This window comes from Asparagus officinalis, chromosome 8 (assembly GCF_001876935.1).
Source record: "Asparagus officinalis chromosome 8, Aspof.V1, whole genome shotgun sequence".
NCBI classification, from domain to species: domain Eukaryota; kingdom Viridiplantae; phylum Streptophyta; class Magnoliopsida; order Asparagales; family Asparagaceae; genus Asparagus; species Asparagus officinalis.
Genome location: NC_033801.1, coordinates 114,355,549 through 114,382,868, shown reverse-complemented (window position 1 = coordinate 114,382,868; position 27,320 = coordinate 114,355,549). Strand labels below are relative to the sequence as shown.

Sequence of the window (27,320 nt, the reverse complement as noted above, 5' to 3'; positions counted from 1 at the left end):
AACTTGCTTAAAATTCATGTAGGCTATTCGTATTTTACACACAAAATATCAAGAGAGCTGATTAACCTGTGCAAATGAGTAGGCCCATGGAGAGTACATTCCTGCATATCTTTCACGGTAGAGAACAGTGCGTTCAGTTGCTACAAACGTCAAAACTGATGACGAATTGTTTATGCCGAAGAAATTTGTAGTAATATACAACAATCCAAATATGTTGAACAGATCTTGTTGGTTGTTTCTTCAACAAACAAAACAAACAGTGACATCATCAGTACCTTCTGTATTATTTTTTTGAAAATAGAATCCAGTTTTTAATATGTTGTTGTTCTGTGAAATATGTTCAATGCAGAGAATTATTATCAGGACTGCTTTAGTTCTTGACATTATTGTTTATATACCTATATTAGATGACTCCTCAAGTCTAGATATGAGAGGAGTTATGCCCAAGTCAAAGCACTGATTAACATTTTACAATATTCTTTCGTTTCTTATTTGTCTTGACTGTCTGATTAGGTAGCACACAAAACTCAGCTTGTATTTGAAAATTAGTTTTATTTTTATTTTTTTTCTGGATCATGCTTGCCTCTAAGGAAGATAATAATTGTAAATTTCCTTCCAGAGACCAAAAATTTGGGTTATATTGTGTAATTTATCACTTCAAAAGTTCAAGCCTGATTTAATTCTATATTCATTTTCTCAAGAATGATATGCAAGTAATGTGATATTTTCGTCATCTATAATTCACTTATCAATAAAGCTTAGCTTTTCAGAAGTTGATTGTTCACAAGTTCCAGAAACATCATCTCCTGATGGGTGAAACGAAAGTAAAGAACATTACCCGCCATTAACTTACAATGGTCAATAACTCAGAATGAGATTAACAGACGCTAACAAAGAATTTTTTACCTTAAACTTTCTTTTTATTTACATCCATGTCTGTTAAGGTTCTTACCTTGTAGTTTTAATACTTGAATAGCGTAAATTCAGCTTTAGCAGACATAGTCAACCTGTACTTGTATTCTAAATGAAGACTCTGCAATGTGTATGACCTTTTCTTTCCGATATATTATCTATTCATTTCAATAGGATAGAGACAAAGGTCACAAAGCTACTTATTATAATGAAATAAAGCTTTGCCTCTGTAATAGACTATCATGCAAGAAATCTAGCAATTCCCTTCCTATGTCACTTTTGTTCGTTTAACAAGAATCATGGTCTCCTATGTCTCATCTGACCATGGGAAATATTGCATCTGATAAACGATCTGCTAGCTATGTGATTGTGTTTTGGATCTCGCCTTTGTGGCATTATTGCATTTTCTAGATTTTCTCTTTTCGGTGAATCTGACTGAAGATTTATTATCATGTAGAAGATGGTTGGTTCACTAAAAATTGCAACTGCAATTGGAAATGCAATCTGCAAAATGTATTTCTAGCTGCAATTGACGGTAAACAAATTTCAGTTAGAAGAGTTATTAGAATATTCAAAGTTAAGGCGCCTGAATAAATATGATGACTTACATTGTGTTCCCATGCTTCCAGAACAAAACTGCAAATACCGTTGAAGAAATAGTTATAAATATCAAGCGCACTAAGTTATATGAAGGACTTCTCCAGTATGACAGGTACTGCTTCCATAAGCAAGCTTTGAACTGAGCCCAACCGTTTTGCGGAAAACGGGTGGGGAAATGTAGCTCAGCTGAGTCTGGTGCTGGTTTGCTCAGTTGTTTGACTAGCTCTTGGTTATCCCTGAAAATTCAGTAAGATTGGAAAACAAGGTAACAATCACAATGACCTAAATAAATTTTTTTTTAAAAATTTGTTGTGATTACTTGGTCATGTTTGATATCAACGATCACTTATATATACATCTTAGCATGGACAGATTAATTTAAGCATCTAGCCATCAGTTATTAACTCACCTGTAGAGTGACGAACTTTTGTATATTTGTGCAAAATCTACATTAAGTTGCGCTTCAACAGATGTAGAGGTAACTTCCAACATCCATGTTGCTGGATTATAATTATTCCTTATCCTTGGTATTCCAGCAATACCCTGATTCAGTAAGAAAGTAAGATCCTTCAGTTTAATGTAATTACTATAATGTATATTGTGTATAGACCTGAAATGTGATATATTATTATACTATGACTTCGCTTAAATACAATATAAACTTACCTGCTATATTTTCGTCCACAAGCATATTGAAACCGGATAACAGTCAAGTGTACTAGACCGAATATTGTGTCTGTCGTTTGGTTCAAATGACTCATATCCTAACTACATGAATAATTCATTGTCAATCATGATCGTGTTCCTCTTGCTACATCCTTCTACCTCATGAACATCTATTTGTTTATTGGTTAACTATTCTGAAGGATTCAGAACATATATTTGTTTGTTACTTCATGCAGCTCTTTCTTTTAGATTAAATATGCAATTAAACTCAATCAGCAGATAGTCTGTCTAGTTTGCTATGCCATTCATTAGTATTTTGTGCATTCTTTCACTTCTTAGTACTTACCTATGTAGCTTATTCAGTGCTCTGTTCTTAAACGGCCAAGTCCATGAAGTCAAGTTATAAGCCTGGGACAAGCAACCAGTCAAATTCCTTGCTACCTGCTTTTCTTCATTTCTTATTTCCTTATTGACCTAATTCATTTTCCCTTACTTTGAAAAACTTTTAATGTACCATATGTCATAGTTGATGACTAGTGTCTACTTGGGTTCATTCTGATATTAGTTCATTTTATCTTTCCTCGTTAAATATCAGTCTGCCTCTAATTTTATTTTCTTTTACCTTTTTTTTGGTGTAATCCAAGTAGTTGCATCTGTGTAGTTGATTGCTAAGTGTCTATTTGGTTCCTTGATTTTCTAGATTTTTTGGATATTTGACACATATATTTCAGGGTTTGTTTTAAATATCGCTTCATTTTTGTTCATTTCTTTTTTTTTTAATGTACCCATCTTTATGTGCAGGAAGCAAGTAAACGGGATGAGGATGCCAAATTTATAGTTTTACTGAGATGAAGAATTGTTTTATAGTATCCAAACTCAAGTGATGTGTCTCTCTTACAAATGAGCTGTACATGTTATGGCTAAGAAATCTTGATCTTGTTTGGCATTATGTTTGGATACCCTTCAGGTAAAACTATGTTGAAATCTTTCTAGATGCAGTTAAAAACATTCTCTCTTAGTGTTTTCTTAATTTTGCGTTGTTCTCATACTTGCAACATCAATTTCATTGTTGAACATCATATATCGCTATTGGATATTAAAGGCACAAATTCTAAAATGTAAAAACCCAAAGTTATTGCATTTCCTACCTTTTATCTATGCATCACAAGTTCAAATAGTAACTTATTAGTTATACTGGTTAACCAAATAACTAACATGTATGTTTTCACTGTTTGAGCCTTCATATTTATATGCATTGAATGCAAGGCTTCATCTGCTATTGATGTGCTCTTAGCTGTTACCTTACCGCTGCTTAGAGTTCATTTGTTCCCATAAAATATATGCTTTCTCCCTCCTTTCCCATACTGTTTTGTTTTATGATTTATGGAAAAGAAATGTTAGAGGCACACCATGAGGCACACCTCCGGTCACACGCCCCCACCTGCTACAGTGCAGGGGGCCCCACAGGAGATTTTTAAAAAAATCTCCTGTGGGGCCCCCTGCACTGTAGCAGGTGGGGGAGTGTGACCGGAGGTGTGCCTCATGGTGTGCCTCTAACACCGCTCTTTATGGAAATAATAGTTCCATTTCCTTAAGTTTCCTCAATCAAAATGAAGTGTGCTGAGTTCTTAATGCATCAACTATGATTTATATTGATCACATTTTTTGGCATTTCAAGGGTAACTGGATATATTGTTTTTGTTACCAAGCTACTACGTGTACCATATTATACTAAATAGCTATTGTCTATTGCCTGTTTATGATCTGTTTAAGAAACTAATTTGGTGCATAATCATATCGTGCATATCTCATCTTTCAAAAGTACAACATCCTATTTTCTGACTTACTTTTCTCAGGATAATTATCCTTTCTTTTGTCTGGCGCATGGTGCTTCCCCAAAGTTGGTACTATTAACTTGACACTCACAATTCATCACTTCTTTGATACTTGAGTAACTTATTTGATAAATTAAGGTTAGTATTCCTTAATTAATCTAGGCAGTTTTATAGCAGGTATTTGTAACCGATAAACTATTGGAATTGTGGTTTCTGTATATGTGATATTCATAAGATCTTGCAATGTGATGATTGATAACAATGAATTTGATGATTTTGGCGAAGGCAAACATTAAGTTGCTTCCTTTGTGCATGTTGTAAGGAGACACATACTGTAGGCAGAATCTTAAGATCAGTTTAATCTATGCATTCTACAATAGACTAAAGAAAGAAGCCTCTTAGATATCTCAACCCATCTTATAAGTAAACTTTGTATCCTGAGAAGATCATGCATATGAAAAACTTACCTCGAAGTACTCAATAACTTTAGTTGAATGCTGACCCAATGGCCCAGCATATATCAATTCACCTCCCCTTTTCATGAGAATTAGCTGCATGAAGATGAAAAAAAATCCGGAAAAAACTGAATCAAATGGCGGAGAAAAAGTAATCCAAACAAAAGAAGTCATTCATTTAATGGCCGTAGCAAGAACTCAAGGTATAGGAAGAAGAACTCTCCATTGACTATAGTTCAAATAATCAATTTATTCAAATAATCAGTTTAATGTATAAGTAATTAGGGCTCTTTAAGAATTTTAGAGTATAAATATCTGTTGAGAATGTAATGTAATTAAAGAGTGTTAGAGGGCTTTTGTGTAAATGTGTGTAAGGCTATATAAGCCAACAATTCTATCAATGAAGGATAACTTGAAGCCCTAATTTCTCAATATGGTATCAGAGCTATCTAACCTAGCCGCCTCTCCGTTTGTCTGGTGAACCCGACGATTTCTTTCCCGACATTCCCAAGTTCGTCGACAACGAAGACGACGTCAGCCGAAGTCCCGACCAAACCTATCTCCAACGCCAGCAGACCCAAATCTGCTCCTTTGTCGGTGCAGCCTTCTTCGTCGGTGCAGCCTTCTTCGTCGGACACTTTGCCGAAGCTTTCGCTGGTGCCTTAGCCGGAGATCTCGCAAAGGACACGTCGTTGAAGAAGGCTTGGTTCTCTCGTCGATGCCGACCCCTTTGTTCCGATCTCCCATGGCGTTGTGAAGGATTCTGTCCTTAATCGAGCAGGAGGAGGTGGAAGGAGATCGAGGGGTGGGCCAATGAGAATGCGGCGATGAAGGACGAGCTGGTGGGGGGGAGAGAGAACGGGGAGTCGACCAGGGCGACGACAGAGAAACAGTCAGTGACGAAGAGCTTGGCGAGCTCGAGGATTAGGATTAGGTGGCCCATGCCGGAGTAGGGGAAGAAGAAGAAGAAAAAAAAGGGATTTGTTTGTCGTGGGGAGTTTATTTTTTAGAGAAGAAAAAAGGGAGATTTGTCTGTTGTGCTGATTAGAACCAAGAAAAAAAATCTGTAATCCGTATTAGATGACTCCTTTTCCTTCTCGAATTGTAATAGCTTGTTTAGGTTCCCTCGACAGGCCAGTCCTCGAACTGATGAGAGGAAGAGCTGATATCTCACCTTGTTGAGATATTTTGCTTTTGGTTCTTGTTTTCTTAGTAAAATAAGAATTCTTATTGATCTAACTTTCTTGTTGTGCTGTCGAAGTGTTGCCGGATTTTTCGCTACGCATCACAAGAATACAAGTTGGATCGATGACGGAGACCGGCAAAAATCCGATGGAGGAGATCATCAAAAAGTTGAATCCTGATGAGATCTCAACACTGATGCAACTGATGAGGTTGTTGAAGGGTGAGGGCTCGACAAAGCCACCACCCAAGAAGGTGGAGTTTTCACCTATCGATGTAAAGCTCGATGGACCCGCGATATATCTAAGTTGGTCGCGACGGGTGAAATATACCCTTGTCGGGAGGAGCCTGGAGGGATATCTAACAAGGAAGAAGACTGAACCGACTGAGGGCTCCGTAGAAATAGATGAGTGGAAGTCCACTCATATTTTGGTGTACATCTGGTTTTTGAATTCTGTAGTCCAGCCTATTGCTGCCACAGTGGGAGAAGGAAATCAGCGCTACAGTCCAGAGAGAGAGGACTGTACAGGAGTACGCCACAGAGCTGGAGCGCTTGTGGTTCGATCACGATCATTTTTCGCTCCTAACAAGCTGCAAGGAGCCGGAGTGCAAGGAGCGCGAAACCTCTTTGTAGAAGAGGACCATGTTATTCCTCCGAGGCTTAGCTCCAGCGTATGAGCAGAGGACGGCATTACTACTAATCCAAACAAAGATCCCACCACTGGAGGAGGCAGTCTTGGTCATGATACAGGAGAAGAGCCATATCAGGCTACTGGCTGGGACAGGTGAACTTACAGGGGAGAAGTCTGCACTGGTGGTCTTCAACCCATGTAACACTGGATTCAGAGGGGAGACTAGACAGTGCTTTAACTGCGGAGAGGTAGAGTATCTGAGACAGATGTGTCCTAAGCCATCCAAGGAGAGGGACTGGGGTAGACGTGGTCAGGCTGGAGGCCGTGGTCGTAGCCGTGGAGGCAGGCGAGGTGGAAGAGGAGGCCACCGGGCAAACTTGACGGTGGCAGAAAAGAAAGAAGAAGCTGAGATGATCTTCACTGATGAGGATCGAGCACTCTTGACAGCACTGAGGAGGAAGCAGAGAGCAGTAGGTGATGTGTCTGAGGGGACATCAACTACTTTTCTCTATAGGAGACTATGCTAATTACGCCCTTCACGCACACCCAAACGAGGGAAGATCCACCGCCTGGATAATGGATTCTAGAGCATCCAGACATGTGACAGACAATGCAAGTGAGTTCTCATCTTACACTCACTTGGCAGAAGTAGAGAGTATCCAGATCGCTGATGGTACAGCACAGGCTGTGGTTGGTAAGGACACCGTTAGTTGTACAAGTTCTATAACTTTATCTAATATTCTGCATGCTTCTTCATTTCCTGTTAGCCTGTTATCCATTAGTGTCATTATCCTCCAATTAAATTGTATTATTTTTTTTAACATTCCCAAGGTGATCTTCCAGGAGAAGGGAACAGGACGAAGACTTAGGACTGGGACATGGCGTAACGGGCTTGGTACCTAGACCGGAAAGGGATAGACTCAGCTCTGACATCTGTGGTTGAGAGGACGGGAACAAGAGGAGCTAAAGTGTGTGCAGAAGATGAGTTGATATTCTATCATCAACCAATGGGACATCCGTCATTCGGTATTTTGGGAAAAATGTATCTAACTCTGTTTGAAAAAGTAAATAAGCAAAAGCTTCAGTGTGATGCTTGTGAGTTTGGAAAGCTTACTAGAAGCTCTTATGTTAGTTCGGGTAGTAGGAGTTTTTATAAGTTTGAAGTAATACACTCTGATGTATGGTGACCCTGCCCAGTAAACTCTATAAATGGATGTAAGTTTTTTGTTACATTTATTGATTGCTTTTCTAGAGTCACTTGGGTGTATCTTATAAAAAACAAGAGTGATGTAATTGGCTGTTTCAAGGATTTTCATAAGCACATCCAGACTCAGTATTGTGCAGTAGTAAAGGTGTTGAGGTCGGATAATGGGACAGAGTACACCAACAGAACACTTAGGGAGTATCGTCAGCTCAGGGGATTCTACACCAGACTACATGTCCATACACTCCAGCTCAGAATGGGGTAGCAGAGAGGAAGAACAGACAGCTCCTAGAAGTTGCTAGGAGTATGATGACGACGATGAATATCCCAAAGATGTTGTGGGGACAAGCAGTCTTGACTGCTGCTCACTTAATCAACAGGATGTCTTCGAGTGTGTTGGAGTGAAAGTCACCTCGTGAGACACTGAAGGGAGATAACGGGGGAGCTCTACCATTGAAGGTATTTGGCTGTGTGCTTTGTGAAGGACAACAAACCATCGGTTGGGAAGTTAGACCTTAGGGCTGTGAAGTGTATATTCGTGGGATACAATGACACTCAGAAAGGGTATGTCTGCTAAAGCTCGGTGGAGAAAAGGCTGTTTGTCAGCATGGATGTGCGGTTTCAGGAGCTCAAGCTGTACTACACAGTGGGGGTTACTTCACCTTTTGACGACTTGCCCGATACTAGAGGTATGAGGCGAGAAGGGGAGAATGATGAGAGCTCAAGGAGGTCAATCCCAATTTCGATTCCATACTCAGAGGAGAAGGAGGATGAAGACGAAGAGGAGGAGAAGGAGACAAGGGGTGTTAGGCCTACAGCTCAGGGGGAGTTGCTTACATATAGTAGGAGGGGTAAGGAGCCAGAGGTGCCTACAGTCCCTACAGTGCCAGTGCCAGTGCCTAGTCCCTCGTCCAGCTCTGCTCCAACTCCTGAGACACCTACACTACCCTCCACTTCAGGTAATACCATTCATACTCCTACTACTCTTCCCACTCCAATGTCAGTAAGGAGGACTACTCGTAGTAATGCGGGAAATCCTCCTGAGAGATATGGTTGAGATCTAGCTCAATTTGTTTCTTATTCTCACATATTCCCTTCACACGAAGCATTCATTGTATCATTAGATTCTGTTATTATACCTAACAACTGGCAGGATGCTAAGAAGGACCCAAAGTGGAAGACAGCTATGCATGAGGAGCTGGGGGCTCTTGAGAAGAACCACACGTAGGAGTTAGCGACACTGCCAGCAAGGAAAATAGCAGTGGGATGCAAGTGGGTATTTACCGTGAAGCAGAACCCAGAAGGGAAGGTTGAACGATACAAGGTACGGCTAGTGGTAAAAGGGTATAGTCAGACATACGATATTGACTACGATGAGACTTTTGCACCAGTGACGAAGATGAGTACTGTTCGGACGTTGATTTTTCTGGCAGCAAATGGTGGATGGGAACTACACCAACTGAATGTGAAGAATGCGTTTCTTCATGAAGATCTAGTGGAAGAGGTGTATATGAAGATACCACCTGGATGTGGCACAAGACAGACAGTGGGTAAGGTCTGCAGGCTGAAAAAATCTCTGTATGGGCTGAAGCAGTCCCCTCGAGCATGGTTTGATAGGTTCAGGAGAGCCATGCTTGGTATGGGATACAGACAGGTCAATGCCGACCATACTGTATTCTTCAGAAGAAGTAGGGGTCACATCACTATGCTGACAGTGTATGTGGATGACATGATCATCACAAGAGATGATGAGAAGGAGATTGTTCAGCTTAAGGTAAGATTGAGCAAAGAATTCGAAGTGAAGGATCTGGGTCAGCTTCGATACTTTCTTGGGATAGAGATAGCTCATGGACCTAAGGGGATTGTTCTCTCCCAAAGGAAGTATGCACTGGATCTTCTTGCAGAGACGGGTATGTTGGGGTGCAAGCCTGCTGCTACACCGATTGATCAGAGTTTCAGGCTGAGTGCTGAGGCAGGAGAACCTGTTGATCGTGAGAGATATCAGAGATTGGTGGGCAGGCTGATCTACCTTAGTCATACACGTCCAGACATCTCATTTGTGGTAAGCGTGGTGAGTCGCTACATGCATGATCCGAGGAAGGGTTATATGGATGCAGTATATCAGATACTGAGGTATCTAAAGGGTGCCCCTGGCAAAGGACAAAGATTCAGGAGGAGTGACCATGTGAATATTGAGGGCTACTATGACTCAGATTGGGCTAGCTGTGGAGATGATCGGAGGTCTACCTCAGGGTATTGCATATTTGTAGGAGGTAACTTAGTCTCCTGGAAAAGCAAGAAGCAATCTGTGTTGGCGAGATCAACAGCTGAAGCAGAGTACAGAGCCATGGCCTTAGAGGTTGCAGAGTTGATGTGGCTGAAGAACATGCTGGTGGAGCTGAACCTTGACCAAGGGGCCAAGATGAGTTTGTGGTGCGACAACAAGTCAGCTATCAGCATTGCCAATAACCCAGTTCAGCTTGACAGAACTAAGCACATCGAGATTGATAGATTTTTTATCAAGGAGAAGCTGAACAGTGGGCTACTGGAGTTCGGCCATGTTCCAACTAAGGAGCAGGCTGCAGACTGCTTGACTAAAGGGCTTAGCTCAGTAGATCTAGCTAGAGAGTATAACAAGATGAGCTTAATAGATATCTTTCGCCCATCTTGAGGAGGAGTGTTGAGAATGTAATGTAATTAAAGAGTGTTAGAGGGCTTTTGTGTAAGTGTGTGTAAGGCTATATAAGCCAACAATTCTATCAATGAAGGATAACTTGAAGCCCTAATTTCTCAATAATATCCTTTGCTACATTGACCTGTATGCATTCTGCAAATGTATAGTCAAAACAGGGAAATTGTATAACTTCCTGATCATGTAGATGGTTTTCATCTGCTGATGAAATAGTTTTTGGGTGGCACTAGGGGCACACCCCCAACCACATCTCAAACCACCCCTCTCTCATATGCTACAGTACACCGGGCCCCACATAAGATTTTAAAATTTTAAAATCTCATGTGGGGCCTGGTGCACTGTAGCATATGAGAGGGGGTGTGGTTTGGGATGTGGTTGGGGGTGTGCCCCTATCATTTTCCATAGTTTTTCCTCTGTTTGTCAAAGGCATCTTCCACTACACCACTACCCCAGAGTTGTGGTGAGATTTTGGTGACAGTTGATATTTATTAATTTTATATTCTTACACGGTTTAGTGAGAATTATGTCCGTCAACTGTCACAATTTAGGTTTAATTGGCAAATAAAAATCATCACATGAATTTAGAATGAAAACAATGTCCAATACTTTTCACGGCACCGTGTTAGTCAAGTCAGTGGAATGCAAAGATGCACTTTGGTTATAAACCTTTCAGGTTACAATTTCATCTGCCTTGTAAATCATGTTTCTGTTTTGCTGTGTTTAAGCTGTGGTAGTTTCTATTTTTTGCAAGATAATCAATTATTACCTCATCAAATGCCTCAAATATATCAGTACTAGGTTGGTGAATAGTGCAGACCACTGTTCTTCCTGTCCCAACAACATTTTTTACGGCACGCATAACAATTGCTGCTGCTCTAGCATCCAAACCTGACGTTGGTTCATCCATGAATATAATGGAGGGATTTGCAACAAGCTCTACGGCAATTGTCAGTCTTTTCCGCTGTTCAGTAGATAATCCAGTGATACCAGGTATCCCCACTAAAGAGTCTTTGATTCCATCAAGCTCAATTGTTTCAAGGACTTCATCAACGAAATCCTGATGATCAAACATAACAGTTTTATGTTCAGTCCACCCGTTTACAGGCAAGAGTTATATCTAAACTTGAACAAGCAGTATTATTGTCCTAGCTTGTTTAGATGCGTGATTGTATGAGAATTATGATACTACTTTATGCAAAAAAACTCACCGATCTAGTTGTTCGATCAACTTGAGATGGAAGCCTCAGCCAAGCTGAATATATTACTGACTCTTCTACAGTAATATGTGGAGAATGTATGTCGCTCTGCTCACAGTAACCTGATATCCTGGCAAATGTTTGTTGTACCTTAGGATATCCTCCAATTGTTATGCCCCCTTCAATAGTACCCCCTGTTTTTCTTCCAGCGAGAACATCCAATAGTGTGGTCTTTCCTGCACCACTGACACCCATCAGCGCTGACAGAATTCCAGGACGGAATGCACCTGTAATATTGTGGAGGAGCTGTAGTCTCTTTTCTGCATGGCCTTGTTCTCTCATTTCCTGGTGTTTAGGTTAATATGAGCATCATTAAAGCAAATTTCCTTATGCATTAGTCTTAGCATATAGTAACCATTTAACGTGATTACCAGAGGAGTTTCGACATAGTATTGAATATCTCGAAAGGCTACTGTGAGAGGAACAAATGGTAAAACCATTCTACCTGCAGCAATGTTTTCCTTAAATTTTAGTCTACCTTGTTTCTTTTAAGTTTTCTTGATGCAATGGTGAAAGGAACAAGGCAGCCTTACCTGTTCTCCTATTTTCTGCGGAAGTTCCAGAAGATGCATCTTTGGATATATTCTTTAAGTCCATTGCATTACTGGAGCCTTCTTCTCTCTTTATTTGAGAAAGTTTCTCGCGGGAGATGATCGCTCGAGATGCCACTGGTGCTGAAATTAGTATCTTCTTGTCAGTTGCTTTTTCTTGTAAGAAAATACAATAGAATTCAATATCTCTCCCAGCCCAAGAATATTAATCATCATTTAAATAGTAAACTTGAGAGTGGTAACGAAATATTTTCTTTTCCATTACAATTAGTTAACATGGCTTACGTTTTCTGAGAGTTATCGCCAAAGTAAATCCCACATTGAGAAGTAAAATATATCCGACCAAGGCACCCACTGATATCCAGTAAAAATAGCCATTGAAGTCCAGTCCTCGGCTTGTCAAAACTTGCTTTCCTATAGTTGTATTTGCTGATGAAATCTGTGAAATAGGAAATTATTCAGAAAGTTTGGGAGTTTGGGAGACATTCAATGTGAGAAGCTTGTAATTGGTTGTTGCATCACCTTTCCCCACCGTGGTGCAAGAAACTCATTTACTGCCAAGCCTATCTCTGCATATGATAACGGGGAACACCAAAATCCCCATTTTAACCAGCCAGGCATAGAGTCTGCAATGGAAAATTACATCCATTTTATTTTCACTTGGTAACGTTATTTCATTTGACTTTTTTTTTATTTGTATGTATTGATATGCACATTATGTCCCTTTATCTCTATGTGTGTATGCTTTTATACTCTGGGGTAATTGGGCTTTTCCTGGTTAGACTAGTGGTAAGTGTAAACTGGTTGGTTGAAATACGGAAGGAATCACAAGTTTAGCATATGTAAGGAATGGACTTACGATGTGGGAGAATGAAACCCCCAAATACCAGGAGAACTAGTAAAGACAAGGTACCACTAACCGAAGAAGCCACTACTGTCTGAAAATATGAGGCAAGAAAACGAAATAGAGAAAGTGACATCTGGTGCACAACCAAAAGTAGAAGAAATTGACGGAAAAACCTAATAAGACATGAGAGGAAAGCTGATTAGAGATATCAGATATGTACGCATCTCTCTCAACGTTAGAGTTGAAACAGTTCGAAAACTCCAGAAGCTACCTTACTGCCTCTGGGCTGTATCCAATTCCATAATAAGTAATAGATGTCCATACTAAAGACTCTATCAAAGAGATAGGGAATTTTAAGAGAAAAGCGGGAATTGCGTAAGCCCATGCAGGATAGAAGTAAAAATCTCGCTGCTTGTAGAGCACCGGTAGTCTTGAAACAGTCATAGCCAACTCTGGAAATCCATTGACCATATTGATGATTAGTGTGTAAAACAGTGCTCCGAGGTAGCTATTGGCATGAAAAACATCAACACCCAAACGTGTGCGTAGGAAAACAGTCATTGTGATGATTGCAGTAAGGGAGAGCTGCAAGAAGGGGTGTATAACTGTTTCAGCTGAATGCTTATTTTTCGTATGACCAAAAGAAAAAAAATTAACCCTGGAGAGTAGTATATACCTGAGTTGTTTTGAATATGTACACGAAGGAATTCCTCTTCATCAGAAGAAGTTCCCTCGCCATGCAGGCTTTGAATAGTTCCCACTTTGCTAGTGAATAAATGCTGAAAGATAAAGCACTCTCATGACACTGAGACTTGTCATAGGGCTTTGATAGATCCTCTTCAAGTTTATGTCCAACAATGGATGCCTTAAATTTCTCGCGAAACTGATTTACTGAGACATAATGATATGGTTCTTGTGGATGAGACCAATATTGTTCTTGATCTTTTCTGGACAATACCTGAACATGTATTTAAAAAAAGAACCAGTTTTGAGGATCTGTAAGAACAAGAGATATGTAAATTATGACATCATTCTTGTTACCTCCTGCAAAAACTCAGCTTCTCCTTTCCTCTTTGGGCATTTGAAACCACATTCTTGAAAAAAATTAAGAATTTCATTACGAGGACCATGATATACAATCTTCCCTTCAGCCATTAGGATGACATCGTCAAAGAGATCATAGGTCTCAGGAGCAGGCTGGAGAAGTGAAACTACGATAGTAGTTTCTGTGATGTGAGCCAACTGTTGAAAACAAGAAACAATTTGGTATGTTGTGGAGCTGTCTAATCCGGTTGATATTTCATCCATAAATAGAGCTTTTGTCGGTCCAACAATAATCTCAGCTAGTCAGTTTGCATACAGAAGCAGTTAGTATCACTGAACATAAGAAATTGAAGTTGTAGTATATCATGTTGTTATCTAGAACGAAATAATAATAATAAGCAGAGAAGAATTGTTGAAGCATGTTTCCTTTCCTTTTTCACATTACCTGTTGTCAATCTTTTCTTTTGGCCACCCGAGATCCCTCTTCTCATGACATCTCCAATCATTGTATCTGCACATATATCCAGTCCCATTATCTGCTAACCAAACATTTGTGTAAGTGAAATTATTCTGATATCAACTAGCTTCTGGGTATGCTATGCAAAATTTTAGTTTCTGCTTTTCCTTTCGTTGAGGAGGGGACAATTACCTTCAGTATATAGTCTGTTTGGAGACTTCGTTCTAATCCCTCCACAGAAATTGCCTACATTCAACAAATCCTTTCTTCAGTTCATTTGTAGTGCAGGACACAACGTGAGGATAATCTAGTATTCCTGGTTCAAGAAGAAATAGCATGAAAAGAGGCAAAGGATACCTTCATGTATGTATCTATGTCAGGTTCAGGGATAATTCCAGCCTGCTTCTCCCTTCTACTGACTTCCTTCATAATTTCTTTATGGGTAAAAACAGTTTGAATTTAGGATAATATTTTGAGATGGATGTTAGGTATCTAGACAATGATTTTAATAATGAGAAGACTTTACCAGCTCTACTTCCAACACCTTGAAAGCGTGCGGAAAAATCCAAAATCTCCCTCACTGTCATCTCAGGAATGTGCAGATCATATTGGCTTACATAAGCTGCTGTTTTCTCCGGCACAAACTCTTCCAATCTGAAGCCATTATATGAAATTTCTCCTGTTACCTGTGTGATATAAAATCCTTCACAAAAGGTTGAAATTTTATATTGAAACTAACCCACAACACTTGTCAAATTACTTGGAAATAATATTTGTTTTGGTGGAATCCAGTAATTGCTGATAGCATGCTGTTGAGTAGGAGATTTATAAAATAGTTAAGAATGAGAGCAAAAGGAACAGATATAGTATTAATGGAAATTTATAAACTAGTAAAGAATGAGAAGTTGTGTGAATCATCAATTGCTATTTGTAGTGGGCATATACTCTGATGTTGTTCATCCAAAACTTAACAAGTAAAAACTATGCAGTAGAACTAGAACAGTAGTGCATTGACATTATATCATGAGCACACAATTCAAGTGGAGCATCAGGACGTCCTTGTATGTTGTTCTATGAAAATTGTAGATGATGTTCATGATGTTGGAAGTTGTGTTGTGAAGAAATTGTTTACCCATCACTCATCATCTTAAGCTTAAGCTTTATAAACTGATCACCAAGGACAAAGAAGAGGATAAACCTTTAATGGAAAGAACAAGGAAGGATAAACATGTTGATATAAGCTACCGAAGAAGCAAATTTGAACATTTGAGAGGAAAAGGTACAGATATAGAAGACATTTTTATACTACTAAAACATGTGGGCTAATACTTGATATTTCTCGCATTTTAGTTCGTCGAATGTTTGTACTATTGCATCTCACTATTCTTTGCTAATTACATAGAATGATAGAATAGACCTGATATGTTAGCATCTTTTCTTCCATTTTACAAAATGGCACAAATTGCTCCATGCCATAACTATTTATTTATGTTGTAGCATACAATAGAAATGAGAGGGATATCTTGATTATAATTCCTCTTGATTATTCCAATTTAGTTCATCAAACATTTTTACTATTCTGTCCCAATATTCTTTACTAATTACATAGAATAGACCTGATCTGTTAGCATCTTTTCTTCCATTTTACAGACTGACGCAAATTGCTCCATGCCATAATTGATTATTTATGTTGTAGCATACAATAGAAATGAGACAGATATATTGATTATAATTCCTCTTGATTATCTTTAAGTAGATGCTGCATGCTATATAGTCAACATTATGTGTTCAATTGAATATATCTTGTTAGGAAAGTACACCGATAATGCAAATTGCACTTGAAAAAAATCATTTTTAAAAGATACATTGCACCTGGTGTTCTTGGTGAAATGTAACGGGATAAATGTGTGTGTATGTGTGTGTGTGTTTTGTGTGTGTGTTGTGTGTGTGCATGCGACCACATGTGTGTGCACTAGGAGTGGGGTGTGTGTGTTTGTGTGCGCGCCCGTGTATTTGTGTGGTAACTTGTATAGTGTGTTCAAGCTATTATCAGAAGCTGCAAGATATAACACTCAATAGGCTAAATTTATACTGTCCCTCTGATGTAGCTGAAAATAGCGCATATTATTGAACCAATCATTTTAAATAAGCTTCATACATATGGAAACATCCAAATTAAAAGTAGTAGAAAATTTGGATCAAAATGTAACTTTTTTCACTTTTTGAGACACTACATAAGATAATTAATGTTGTTATGGAATCTTATTTCATGAGTTATGAGTCGCGGGATACGTTTTAGGTTTTGTTAAAAGAGTATTTACAGGGAAACAAAAATAGATAGAAACAGTATAGTTGTTATGAATATGCCTTCTAGGAGTAGGTAGAAAGGCCAAAAACCTTGAGATTCTTGTCTAACTGCCCTGCAAGTGATAGGAACAAAGTAGTTTTTCCGCATCCTGGAGGTCCAAGTAAGAGAGTCATCCTGCAATCCAGACAGATTCTCCATGAAGAAGCTTCCATGTATATAAGAAAGTGAAATATTCTCGTAGTTAAGCAAGTGTCCATTCTATTCAAGTGTGACCTATGAAAAGTTGGGTAAATTGCATCTATATCTCATGAATTAAGGGAGGCTTGTTGGGGAAATAACAGATACGCTCTGACACCCGTTCTGCGGAATTTGCCCTACCGGATCTTGTGTTAAGCAATGAAAAAAAAAGAAATCACAACAAATTAAAATAACAAGAACAAAGAACACCGAATTTAATGAGGTTCGGCAACTTGCCTACGTCCTCGGGAGCCACACAAATAATTTCCTTTATATTAAAGAAGATTACAAAGCTTGTAAAGAGCAGATCTCAAAACTTGAGATCTCTCAAGAAAAAAAACCAACAGAAACTATCTGTTGTTCAAACAAAAGGCGCTGAGATTTTCCAACTTGAAAATCCCCTCTCTCCTCAATAAATCTGCTATAGGAACTCTCTTTAATAACCGAGATTTTCACTTGAAATCTCGTGCTCAAAAGATCGGGGAGGAGAAGAAGGCGCTCGAAAAGAACGCCGCCACCCAGCTCTCAAAAATCGCTCTGAGATTCTTCTCACTTTTCTTCTCGTGCACAGTTCTTCTTTTATAGGAGAACCCTAGGGCCAGAACAGCTGTGTCCAGCTGTTCCCCACCAGCCGCAGGCGAAGAAACACCCAAAGAGGGAGGCGAACTTGGAAATCGCCTGCTCAACCCTCATTCAAATCTCGCCTGCAAGATCTTCTCTCGAGCTCGCCTGTAGCCAGCTGTTCCGCACTCAGATTCGAGCTCGCCTGTAGTCTTCGAATTCACCTGGAATCGTCGACTTCAATCTCGCCTGTAAGACCAACTCCAAAGCTCGCCTGCAAGGGGATCTCGCTAGCGGGGCTTCTCCGAACTCGCCAGAAGCTTTTCAAATCCGCCTGCTCGAGTTCGCCCGACTGCCCAAGAGATCGCCTGTAGCCCTCCGCGCCACGAGCTCGCCTGCAGCAAGATTCGCGACTTCGCCTGAGCTGTTCGACCTCGCCTGAGCTCGCCGTCGGCCTCAAGTTTGCCGCTGACAGGTATGGGTCTACACCTATCTTCAACAATCTCTCACTTGGAGACCATACCGCTATCAGCAAGCTCTCTCTTAACAAGCATCTTCTCAACATGTGGCTCCGCCCTCATCTCTACATATGAAGGTCAACTGAAGTTGCGCATAACTCCAGTTTCTGAATGGTGACTGCTTTAGTCAACATATCTGCAGGATTTTGACTCCCTAAAATCCTTTTTAACTGTAACTTCCCGTCCTCAATCATCGAACGTATGAAGTGGTAACGTAACTCGATGTGCTTCGTTCTGGCATGAAATACTGGGTTCTTGGCAAGGTGTATAGCACTCTGGCTATACAATAAAGAACACTGTTCCCCCGCTTCAAACCCAACTCTTCCAGACACCCGGTTAATCAAATCATCTCCTTGCTCGCTTCTGTCACTGCCACATACTCTGCCTCAGTTATGGACAACGTCACAATCTTCTGCAAACGTGAGACTCAGCTCACTGCTGTCGACCCTAAGGTATAAACATACCCCGTGGTGCTTCGTCTTGTATCATGATCACCGGTAAAATCTGCATCCACGTATCCCTACAGTACCGACTCCTTTCTCCCGAAACACAGTGGCATATTCGTAGTCCCTCTTAGATATCGCAATATCCACTTCACGGCCTCCCAATACTGCTTCTCTGGATTGCTTACAAACCTGCTCATAACTCCTACTGCATGGGTAATATCCGGCTTCGTGCAAACCATTGCGTACATCAAACTATCAATGACTGATGAATACGACACCTTCCTCATGTGCTCCTTCTCTGTATCAGTTTTGCGTGATTGTTCACCAGATAACTTGAACTGACTTCCAAAGGACGTGCTAACAACCTTAGCATTCTGCATGTTGAATCTTTGAAGTACCTTCTCAATGTATTCAGACTGTCTCAACTTCAACGTCCCCTCAGCCGCATCCCAAGAATCTGCTTCGCTACACCCAGATCCTTTATGGTAAATTCCTTTGCTAACTGCTTCTTCAGCTTGTTTATCTCCTGTAAATACGGTCCTGTAACTAACATGTCATCGATATATAGCAATAACATGATATAGCTGGACTCGAACCTCTTGAAGTAACAGCAATGATCTGAATTACATCTGCCATAGCCATTGCTTTACATGAAGTTATCTAACTTCTTATACCACTGCCGTGGAGCCTGTTTCAATCCGTATAAGCTCTTTTTTAGCCTACATACCATCTCTTCCTTTCCTTCCTCAATGAAGCCAATAGGTTGCTTCATGAAGATTTCTTCATCCAAGTCGTCATGAAGAAAGACAGTCTTCACATCTAACTGCTCAAGGTAGAGATTTTCAGCAGCTACCAAGCTCAACACCATCCTGATGGTTGTGAGCTTCACAACGGGAGAAAATATCTACATATAATCTACTCATTCCCGCTGTTGGAACCCCTTCACGACTAATCTGGTCTTGTATCTCTTCCTTCCATCACTCTCCTGCTTGACTCGGTAAACTCACTTGTTATGTAAGGCCTTCTTCTGTGCAGATAGCTGGGCTAACTCTCATGTCTCGTTCGAGTGGAGGGAATCTATCTTTTCTTACATTGCATGCTCCTACTGCTGAGATTCGCTCACTTGCATAGCTTCCTCATAACATTCTGGTTCTTCGCTATCTGTCAGAAGTAGGTAGTCTAGTGATGAGAGATACCTGAAATTCGGTTTGGGTATCCTGGATGACCTCCTAAGCTCCTTGTCCTGGGTAGTCGGTTCTTCACCTGGAGTCTCCTCCGTTTTTTGGTCAGAATTAACGTTGTCTCCCTCATCTGGAAGTTCCTCCAAACCCATATACTCAGATGCGTCTGCATCCGTAGTGCTGCTCCCACTGCTTTGGCTCGCCTTGGCATTGTTCATGTCCTTGTACATCACTTCCTCATTGAATATGACGTCTCGGCTCCTGATGATTTTCCTGTTCTTCTCATCCCACAGACGATACCCGAACTCATCAATACCGTATCCAATGAATGTACACTTCAGTGACTTAGCTTCTAGCTTGTCCCTGACATGGTCACTGATGTGGACATATGTCACGCACCCAAAGACTCTCAAGTGTGAGAGATTAACCTTCTTATCACTCCAAATCTCTTTCGGAATCCCAAAGTTTAATGGAACTGATAGCTCGTGATTTATCAGGTACGCTGCTATATGCATCGCGTCCACCCAAAAAGTTTTTGGTAGACCTGCATGTAGACGCATGCTCCTCGCATGCTCTGTCAGCGTTCTGTTCATTCTTTTTGCTACGTCGTTCTGTTGTGACATCCCTGGAGTAGTCCTCTCCAAACGAATCTTGTTCAGAGCACAGAACTTCTTGAACTCCTCCAGTTCATATTCTCCACCATTGTCTGATCTCAGACACTTTACTTTCAGATTTGTCTCATTCTCCACCATGGCTTTCCACTTCTTAAAAATGTTAAATACCTCTGACTTGTGTTTCATGAAGTATACCCACACCTTCCTCGAGTGATCGTCGATAAAGGTGACGTAGTATGCCGGACCGCCAAGAGAAAACACGCTAGCTGGACCTCATACATCTGTATGAACAAGCTCTAGCTTGTGAGCTTTAGGTGGCTTTTCACCCTTCAGAAAACTAACTCTCTTCTGCTTCCCGAAGATACAATCTTCACAAACACCGACTTTCACTGAATCGATACCGGTTAGCTTCCCTTCTAAGTGAAGAATCTTCATACCCTTCTCACTCATGTGTCCCAGCCTATTGTGCCACAGACCTGCACTCTCTTTGCTGCAACAATCGCGAGGGTGTCATTCGCGTATGAAGTTAGGTAGAGTGTACCCGTCTTGTTGCCTCGGGCAACCACCATTGTACCATTAGAGATTTTTCACGAATCTTCGGTAAATATTGTAACATAGCCTTCTGCTCCAAGCTGACCTACCGAAATAAGATTCCTCTTCAACTTCTGTATGTGTCTGACATTCTTTAGAGACCACTTAAAGCCCTTCAGCTGTATTTGCACGTCGTCCCTTTCAATGACACTACAGGGTTCATTATCCCCTAAGTATATCTTCCCAAAGTCCCCTGTTACATAATTCTTAAATAGCCTTCTATTAGCAGTGGCGTGAAATGAGGTTCCTGAATCAATAACCCATGAATCGGAATCGCTATCCATAGCGAGAATCAGCGCATCTTGCACAATATGAGCCTCCTGCTCATTTTTCTTCAGTGCTTTACAGGTAGAAGACATGTGGTCCTCCTGGCCGCAGTTCCAATATTTTTCCTTGATAGGTCTCACCTTCGAGTTCGATCTTTTCTTCTTCGACTTTGATCGATTCCTGTTTTGGTTCCTCCTATTATGGCTTCTGCCTCTCTGCTCGAGACTTAGGACTGAACCTTCTGATTCATTCGATTTTCTTCTAACCTCCTCGGATAGAATCATAGTTACCACCTCCTTCAGCTTCAACTTCTCCTTTCTCGCCGAGTTGCTGATTACGGTCACGTAACCTGTCCAACTATCTGGCAACTGTGATAGTATCAATAGAGCCTGCATTTCGTCATCAAACTTGATGTCGAGTGAGATAAGTTGATCAACAATCGTGTTGAACTCGCTGAGATGCATCGTGAAGGAACATCCTTCTACCATCTTGAGGTTGAATAGCGTCTTGACGAGATGCATCTTATTTGCTACTGACGGTTGCTCGTACATCGTTGCGAGCGCTTCCATAAGCCCCACCGTCGTCTTCTCCTTTAATATATTGTGTGCTACAGATTTTGCGAGGGCTAATCGGATCTGCCCCAAGGCTTTTCGATCCAATATTTCCGAGTCCTCGTCGGATTCTTCTTTCTTCTTTCCTCTTGCTTTACCCATCAACGGACGGTAAAGATCCTTCTGGTACAGATAGTCCTCCATCTGTGACTTTCAGTAGGCGAAGTTTGACCCGTCAAACTTTTTAATTTTAGATTTGCCTTCTTCTGCCATTTCTTACACACACAAATCTGAACAAGGGCTCTGATACCAGTTCTTGGGGAAATAACAGATACGTTCTGACACCCGTTCTGCGGAATTTGTCCTACCGGATTTTGTGTTAAGCAATGAAAAAAAAAGAAGAAATCACAACAAATCAAAATAACAAGAACAAAGAACACCGAATTTAACGAGGTTCGACAACTTGCCTACGTCCTCGGGAGCCACACAAATAATTTCCTTTATATTAAAAAAGATTACAAAGCTTGTAAAGAACAGATCTCAAAACTTGAGATATCTCAAGAAAAAGAACCAACAGAAACTATCTGTTGTTCAAACAAAAGGCGCTGAGATTTTCCAACTTGAAAATCTCCTCTCTCCTCAATAAATCTGCTACAGGAACTCTCTTTAATAACTGAGATTTTCACTTGAAATCTCGTGCTCAAAAGATCGGGGAGGAGAAGAAGGCGCTCGAAAAGAACGCCGCCACCCAGCTCTTAAAAATCACTCTGAGATTCTTCTCACTTTTCTTCTCGTGCACAGTTCTTCTTTTATAGGAGAACTCCGCAGGCGAAGAAACACCCAAAGGGGGAGGCGAACTCGGAAATCGCCTGCTCAACCCTCATTCAAATCTCGCCTGCAAGATCTTCTCTCGAGCTCGCCTGTAGCCAGCTGTTCCGCACTCAGATTCGAGCTCGCTTGTAGTCTTCGAATTCACCTGGAATCGTCAACTTCAATCTCGCCTGTAAGACCAACTCCAAAGCTCGCCTGCAAGGGGATCTCGCAAGCGGGGCTTCTCCGAACTCGCCAGAAGCTTTTCAAATCCGCCTGCTCGAGTTCGCCCGACTGCCCAAGAGATCGCCTGTAGCCCTCCGCGCCACGAGCTCGCCTGCAGCAAGATCCACGACTTCGCCTTCGCTGTTCGACCTCGCCTGAGCTCGCCGTCGGCCTCAAGTTTGCCGTTGACAGGTATGGGTCTACACCCATCTTCAACAAGGCTTACTTCTAATGAATGTGATTTGGTTAACTTAGCAATTCGTAGAAAGATAAACTCCAACTAGCACCCCTCTTTCTCATGATTTTTTTTGGGGTGTCTTTGTGTTTTGTGGGGTTCTTTTTATTTTTTTTTTTTGGGGTTGGGGGGGAAGGGGGGTTATGTGCAATTCACCCAAAATAAAGTTTGCTTCAGGAGTTACAGCGATTGTTATGGCTTTCTTTACTTTTTGTAGCGAGCATCTTTGATTAAGAAGTGGACTGTGCTTGTGACCAGTTTATAAAACAAGTCTGTTGTAACCTATTAGAATAATAATCCTAAATACTTTCCTGGAAGGCTTGATAATGCCACTGACATCACTTAGGATCGTTATCTTTGCTTCTTCACTCTTCAAACCAGGCACCTTTGCAAGACCCTGTTTCAATAAAATATAGACTATCTAAGAGTAGTTTTTGAAAGTGATCAATCAAATGCTGCACTTAGGGGTTAAAGTTACTTGATTTTTGGTTTACATATGAAATACCAGTTCAAATAATAGGAGAAAACCAGCTTTTGATGGTAATCTCTTTCTAAGTTTTTCTTATTTTGCGTAAGGTAAGGTATCAGTAAACCAGTTTGATGCAATCCGACAAAACATTTTGTCTCTGGAAAGTTACAAACACTTCTCTGATGTTTTGTTATTGAATGTAAGGAATAATCTGAAGATATAATTATGTAGAAACCAGAAAAGAAACCACTGGTTCAATAAAGGATTTATGTATATAACTAGAGTTGGATGTTGAGTACGCATCTCACCGAAAAAATTCCTTTGACAGCATTCCATAAAGTCGGTAGAGGCTTCCCTTTAACTACTTCACACTCGGCTTCAACAGACAAGTTCTTATATCGCACTTCAATAGTGGGAACTTCCACATTTACTCTGCAAAAACACGTCTCTCAATGCAAACTAGGGTCTGATACAATGTAACACATGTAGTACACCATCACAGTGGGAAAATATTGATGAAATTGTACTCTCTTTCATTGAGGAAAGAAACAGTGCATTCTGTCACAATGCTATAGAATTGTTAGACGTGTCTATAAATTTTAGAGTTCATGCTTACATACGATATTTTCCCAGTCTACATTTACAAGAATTTATACAATAGATTAATATGGATGGTGTTTGTATATGGAACATTACCTGAAAGTAGGACTCGTTTTGTTTTAGTTGGTTGTTTTGGATTTTGGAGACACAGGAAATAGAAGCAATGGTAATGGGAAGAAGAGGTCGCTGGTCAAGTTCAACCAAGATCTCTACCAAGAATGAAGATGAGTTCAACCAAGATCTGTACCAAGAATGAAGATCAACGGATGATGAAAGAGAATCAACTGGCTAGGAATGTTGGCAGATCATCTAATGAATGGGAACATAATGATGCTTCAGCACCTTGTCTGTTCAAATAAGAAAAGTTTACTGGGAAAAGGTATATTTTTTTTAGAAAAAAATCTGATTGTTGGTTTGCCAAGATTTGAAAAAATTCTCTTTTCTAATTTCATTTCTCAGCCAAAATATTTTATGGATTAATTTAATAAGTATTGGATATGTGAACTAACTAGAGTTACACAGAATGCACATGTTGCATAAATAGTATTAATAGATGAGACTAGAGAAAAGGTAATTTTCAAATTAGAAAGATGAAAAGAAATTTTAGAATTTAAAGATTAGAATAAATACAACAGCTAGAAAATAACATATGATATTTAACTTTGCCGACTTTGCTTGAAAGAATGACAGTCTAGTACTGATTGGTGGTGGACAAATATCTCGCCAACCATTACCATTTCACTGAGTAAGATGGTGAAGTACATAGTGTCAAAGCCGGATTATAAAACAATAGTTCTGTGAGTTTGCTATGATTATAGAATACATATGAAATTGCAGAAAAGTTCTTTGAATCGCTATGACACCACTAAGGGTCTGCGGAATAAAGATAGATCAGTTAAGAAACTTTTTCAAAAAATGACTACTAAAATAAGGATGATAAAATCGACGAGGGACTAGTCACTAAGCGATAATGATGAGTACATGCATAAGAAACCATTGGTTTTTCCTTAATGTTGAGGATAAAATGACTGGGAATTAGTTTATTACAGATACGTACGACATAGGCCTCTAGGTGCACCACATAGGAGAAACAATAGGGCCGAGTTCACTGATTAGTGAGGACTAGAGGTCGCCTATTATGAAATTAGATGGAGGATATATGATGACAAATTAACTGAAGTGATCCATAGGAGAACTGACATGAAGAAAAAGATTCATGTATCAGAACTATAATTTTGAAATTTTGGGATAAAGGCTAGGTTTTTCTTTATATGGATATTTGAAATAGAGAAGCAAGAGTTGATTCTAGGGGTGTATTGAAACCAAAGCCTGTTAGGGTCAAAAGACTCAAAATCCATACGTGGGTTCTTATTCAAGTTGGGATTTTTTTGATCAAAGAGAGTGGCAGAAGAGGAGTCGAGAGAGGTTCCCAATATGTCTTCTGTAATCATGAGGATAGTCTTCCCTTCATTATACCCTTGTGTGACTCCACATCTCTTGGAAAAGAAACTTCAATATCAGCGGATTACCTAATTGTGCCACGTGGTGGATTTTTTGGATGGAAAAAAAAAATCCAAATTCTGGGAAACAGTTTTACATCTTTCTAGCTTGACTAGTTTCTTATCAAGTTTTGCCGGAACGAAGGGTAATAAAGGTTGTGGGCTATTATGTTTTTGAACTTCTGGTATCTTTTTGTTATTGTTTGTAGTTTTATGTGAGGGGTCTCCTTTTTATTGAAGACCCTGTATTTCGAGTCTCCATAGGTCCTGTACTGATTAATAACCTCCTTTTATCTGTTTTTTATTCACGGAGATGATCTAATTCAAATCTTATGTTGCATTGGTATGTGTATGGGGAAGCTGTTTCACTATCAGATACCAGACAAGACATGGATTCAGCTAGCTTGATTAATCATTTTAGTATATGGTAGCCAATAAACATTAGCACTACATACAAACACGTGATTTAATTCACAGTGAGAACAGCTAAAAGGTTACCTGTCTATTCTCACTCTTTGTTTCTGCAGCAGCCGGAGGTTATCATTCTCAATGTTCTTGATGAGCTTCTCGATGAGCAGACGCCTCTCCGGAGCCCCGAGCTTGGTGACATCAGCCACCTTTTTCTCTTTCTGATTCTCACTGCTATCTCCATCAACGACAGACTTTCTCACTCGTTCAAAGGTTTCTAATCTCTCGATCGCTGCCCACTGGAGCTCATACTCATCATCTCCCTCCCTTGCTGACCCAATGCTGGAATTTCTCCGAGACATAGAGCCATGGAGACGGAATGAAGACCTTGAGCTTCTTCCTAGCTCCTCTAGCTCAAACACCGACATCTCAGCTTGCTCCTTGGCCATATTTTTCGCTGGTGCATAAGGAGAAGACGAAGCTAAAAGCTATATCTAGTGTGTGTTCTTGGACTATTAAGAACCGACACAATTGCGTCAGCGCTTTCGTCACTGCATTTGAAAAATAGCTGGAGCGGCGATGGAGATCTAAATTTCAGGCGAACTCCTGTTTTGTTTAAAGCTGGTCCACGACTGGATGCTGTTATTAAGAATATATCTGTGTCATGAAATCTGACTTCGAAGATTGGATGGTATATTTAAATTCCTGGGTACTTGTTAAATATTAAGCATTGGGAGCTCAGTCTCTTTTTTGCGGAGCAAGTAATCAGTGAATCAGGGATACAACTGGGGACAAGAGTTGTTAAATATTGACAGGGATAGTTGTTTACTGGCGAAGATGTTAACCATTGAGTCTGTTGTGATTGCCGAGGAATCTGGGTCTTGATGTGTTGTGTGTATAAACTAAAGTAGTAGTTGAGATGCCAGCGCCTGTTTATTTATAAATTTTATTATAAATTGTGTAGGTTTGGTAATTGGGCCTGTTTGGGTGTTTTTATTCAAAGCTGGGGATGTATAACACAATATTGAAAGGTACACGTGCCACATCATCATTTTTTCCTTTTGAGTTTTTCCTGCGTTGATTTTCAATTTTTTTTTAAATTTCTTTCTTGCAAGTTCTTGCGAAGTCCACTTTGTTGAAGTAGATTTTGGGTGGGGGATCAGTTATCAGTAACACATTGGCATGTTTCATGTTTCCTTCTTAAGTGTGAAATCCACAAATTGACGATTTCCAGCCTTTTCCTTCTAAATATTTGCAGCCATACATGCCCTCAGAAATTACACTTTTTGTTGGTTTTTAATGGATGAGCATGTATCTTGCTAGAGACTTATATCATAATTAATTGCCCTCATACGTATACCGGAGACAACGTGTGTAAGTTGACAACTCATTTTTTAAGGATTCTTTTAACGGGTGCCCACAAACACTCATTAGTCATTAGGGATGAGAGAGAGAGAGAGAGGAAGG

General features: G+C 40.2%; 1 protein-coding gene and 1 long non-coding RNA gene across 3 annotated transcripts in view; one reads left to right on the top strand and one right to left on the bottom strand.

The window, feature by feature from the left end:
• Positions 1-26,889, bottom strand: part of LOC109819949 (pleiotropic drug resistance protein 3-like) — a 34,013-nt gene extending 7,124 nt beyond the window's left edge. The window contains exons 1-22 of the mRNA XM_020385956.1: positions 25,944-26,889; positions 23,655-23,778; positions 23,189-23,274; positions 16,731-16,815; positions 14,860-15,019; positions 14,691-14,767; positions 14,526-14,579; positions 14,322-14,412; positions 13,874-14,175; positions 13,509-13,790; positions 13,104-13,417; positions 12,845-13,005; positions 12,508-12,611; positions 12,271-12,424; positions 11,968-12,108; positions 11,806-11,879; positions 11,387-11,719; positions 10,945-11,235; positions 4,481-4,564; positions 1,922-2,055; positions 1,521-1,748; positions 67-238 (exon numbers count right to left, since the gene is read on the bottom strand). Coding sequence (XP_020241545.1) covers positions 67-238; positions 1,521-1,748; positions 1,922-2,055; positions 4,481-4,564; positions 10,945-11,235; positions 11,387-11,719; positions 11,806-11,879; positions 11,968-12,108; positions 12,271-12,424; positions 12,508-12,611; positions 12,845-13,005; positions 13,104-13,417; positions 13,509-13,790; positions 13,874-14,175; positions 14,322-14,412; positions 14,526-14,579; positions 14,691-14,767; positions 14,860-15,019; positions 16,731-16,815; positions 23,189-23,274; positions 23,655-23,778; positions 25,944-26,302 — 3,810 coding nt within the window. The 5' untranslated portion in view covers positions 26,303-26,889. The remainder of the gene's footprint in view (positions 1-66; positions 239-1,520; positions 1,749-1,921; positions 2,056-4,480; positions 4,565-10,944; positions 11,236-11,386; positions 11,720-11,805; positions 11,880-11,967; positions 12,109-12,270; positions 12,425-12,507; positions 12,612-12,844; positions 13,006-13,103; positions 13,418-13,508; positions 13,791-13,873; positions 14,176-14,321; positions 14,413-14,525; positions 14,580-14,690; positions 14,768-14,859; positions 15,020-16,730; positions 16,816-23,188; positions 23,275-23,654; positions 23,779-25,943) is intronic.
• LOC109819950 lies at positions 1,694-26,060 on the top strand. 2 transcript variants are annotated; one of them, XR_002241668.1, is made up of 4 exons: positions 1,694-1,777; positions 2,980-3,145; positions 24,070-24,325; positions 25,973-26,060. It is a non-coding gene; the product is annotated as an uncharacterized LOC109819950 (long non-coding RNA). The 2 variants fall into 2 exon arrangements; XR_002241667.1 differs by lacking the exons at positions 1,694-1,777; positions 2,980-3,145 and adding an exon at positions 16,861-17,914.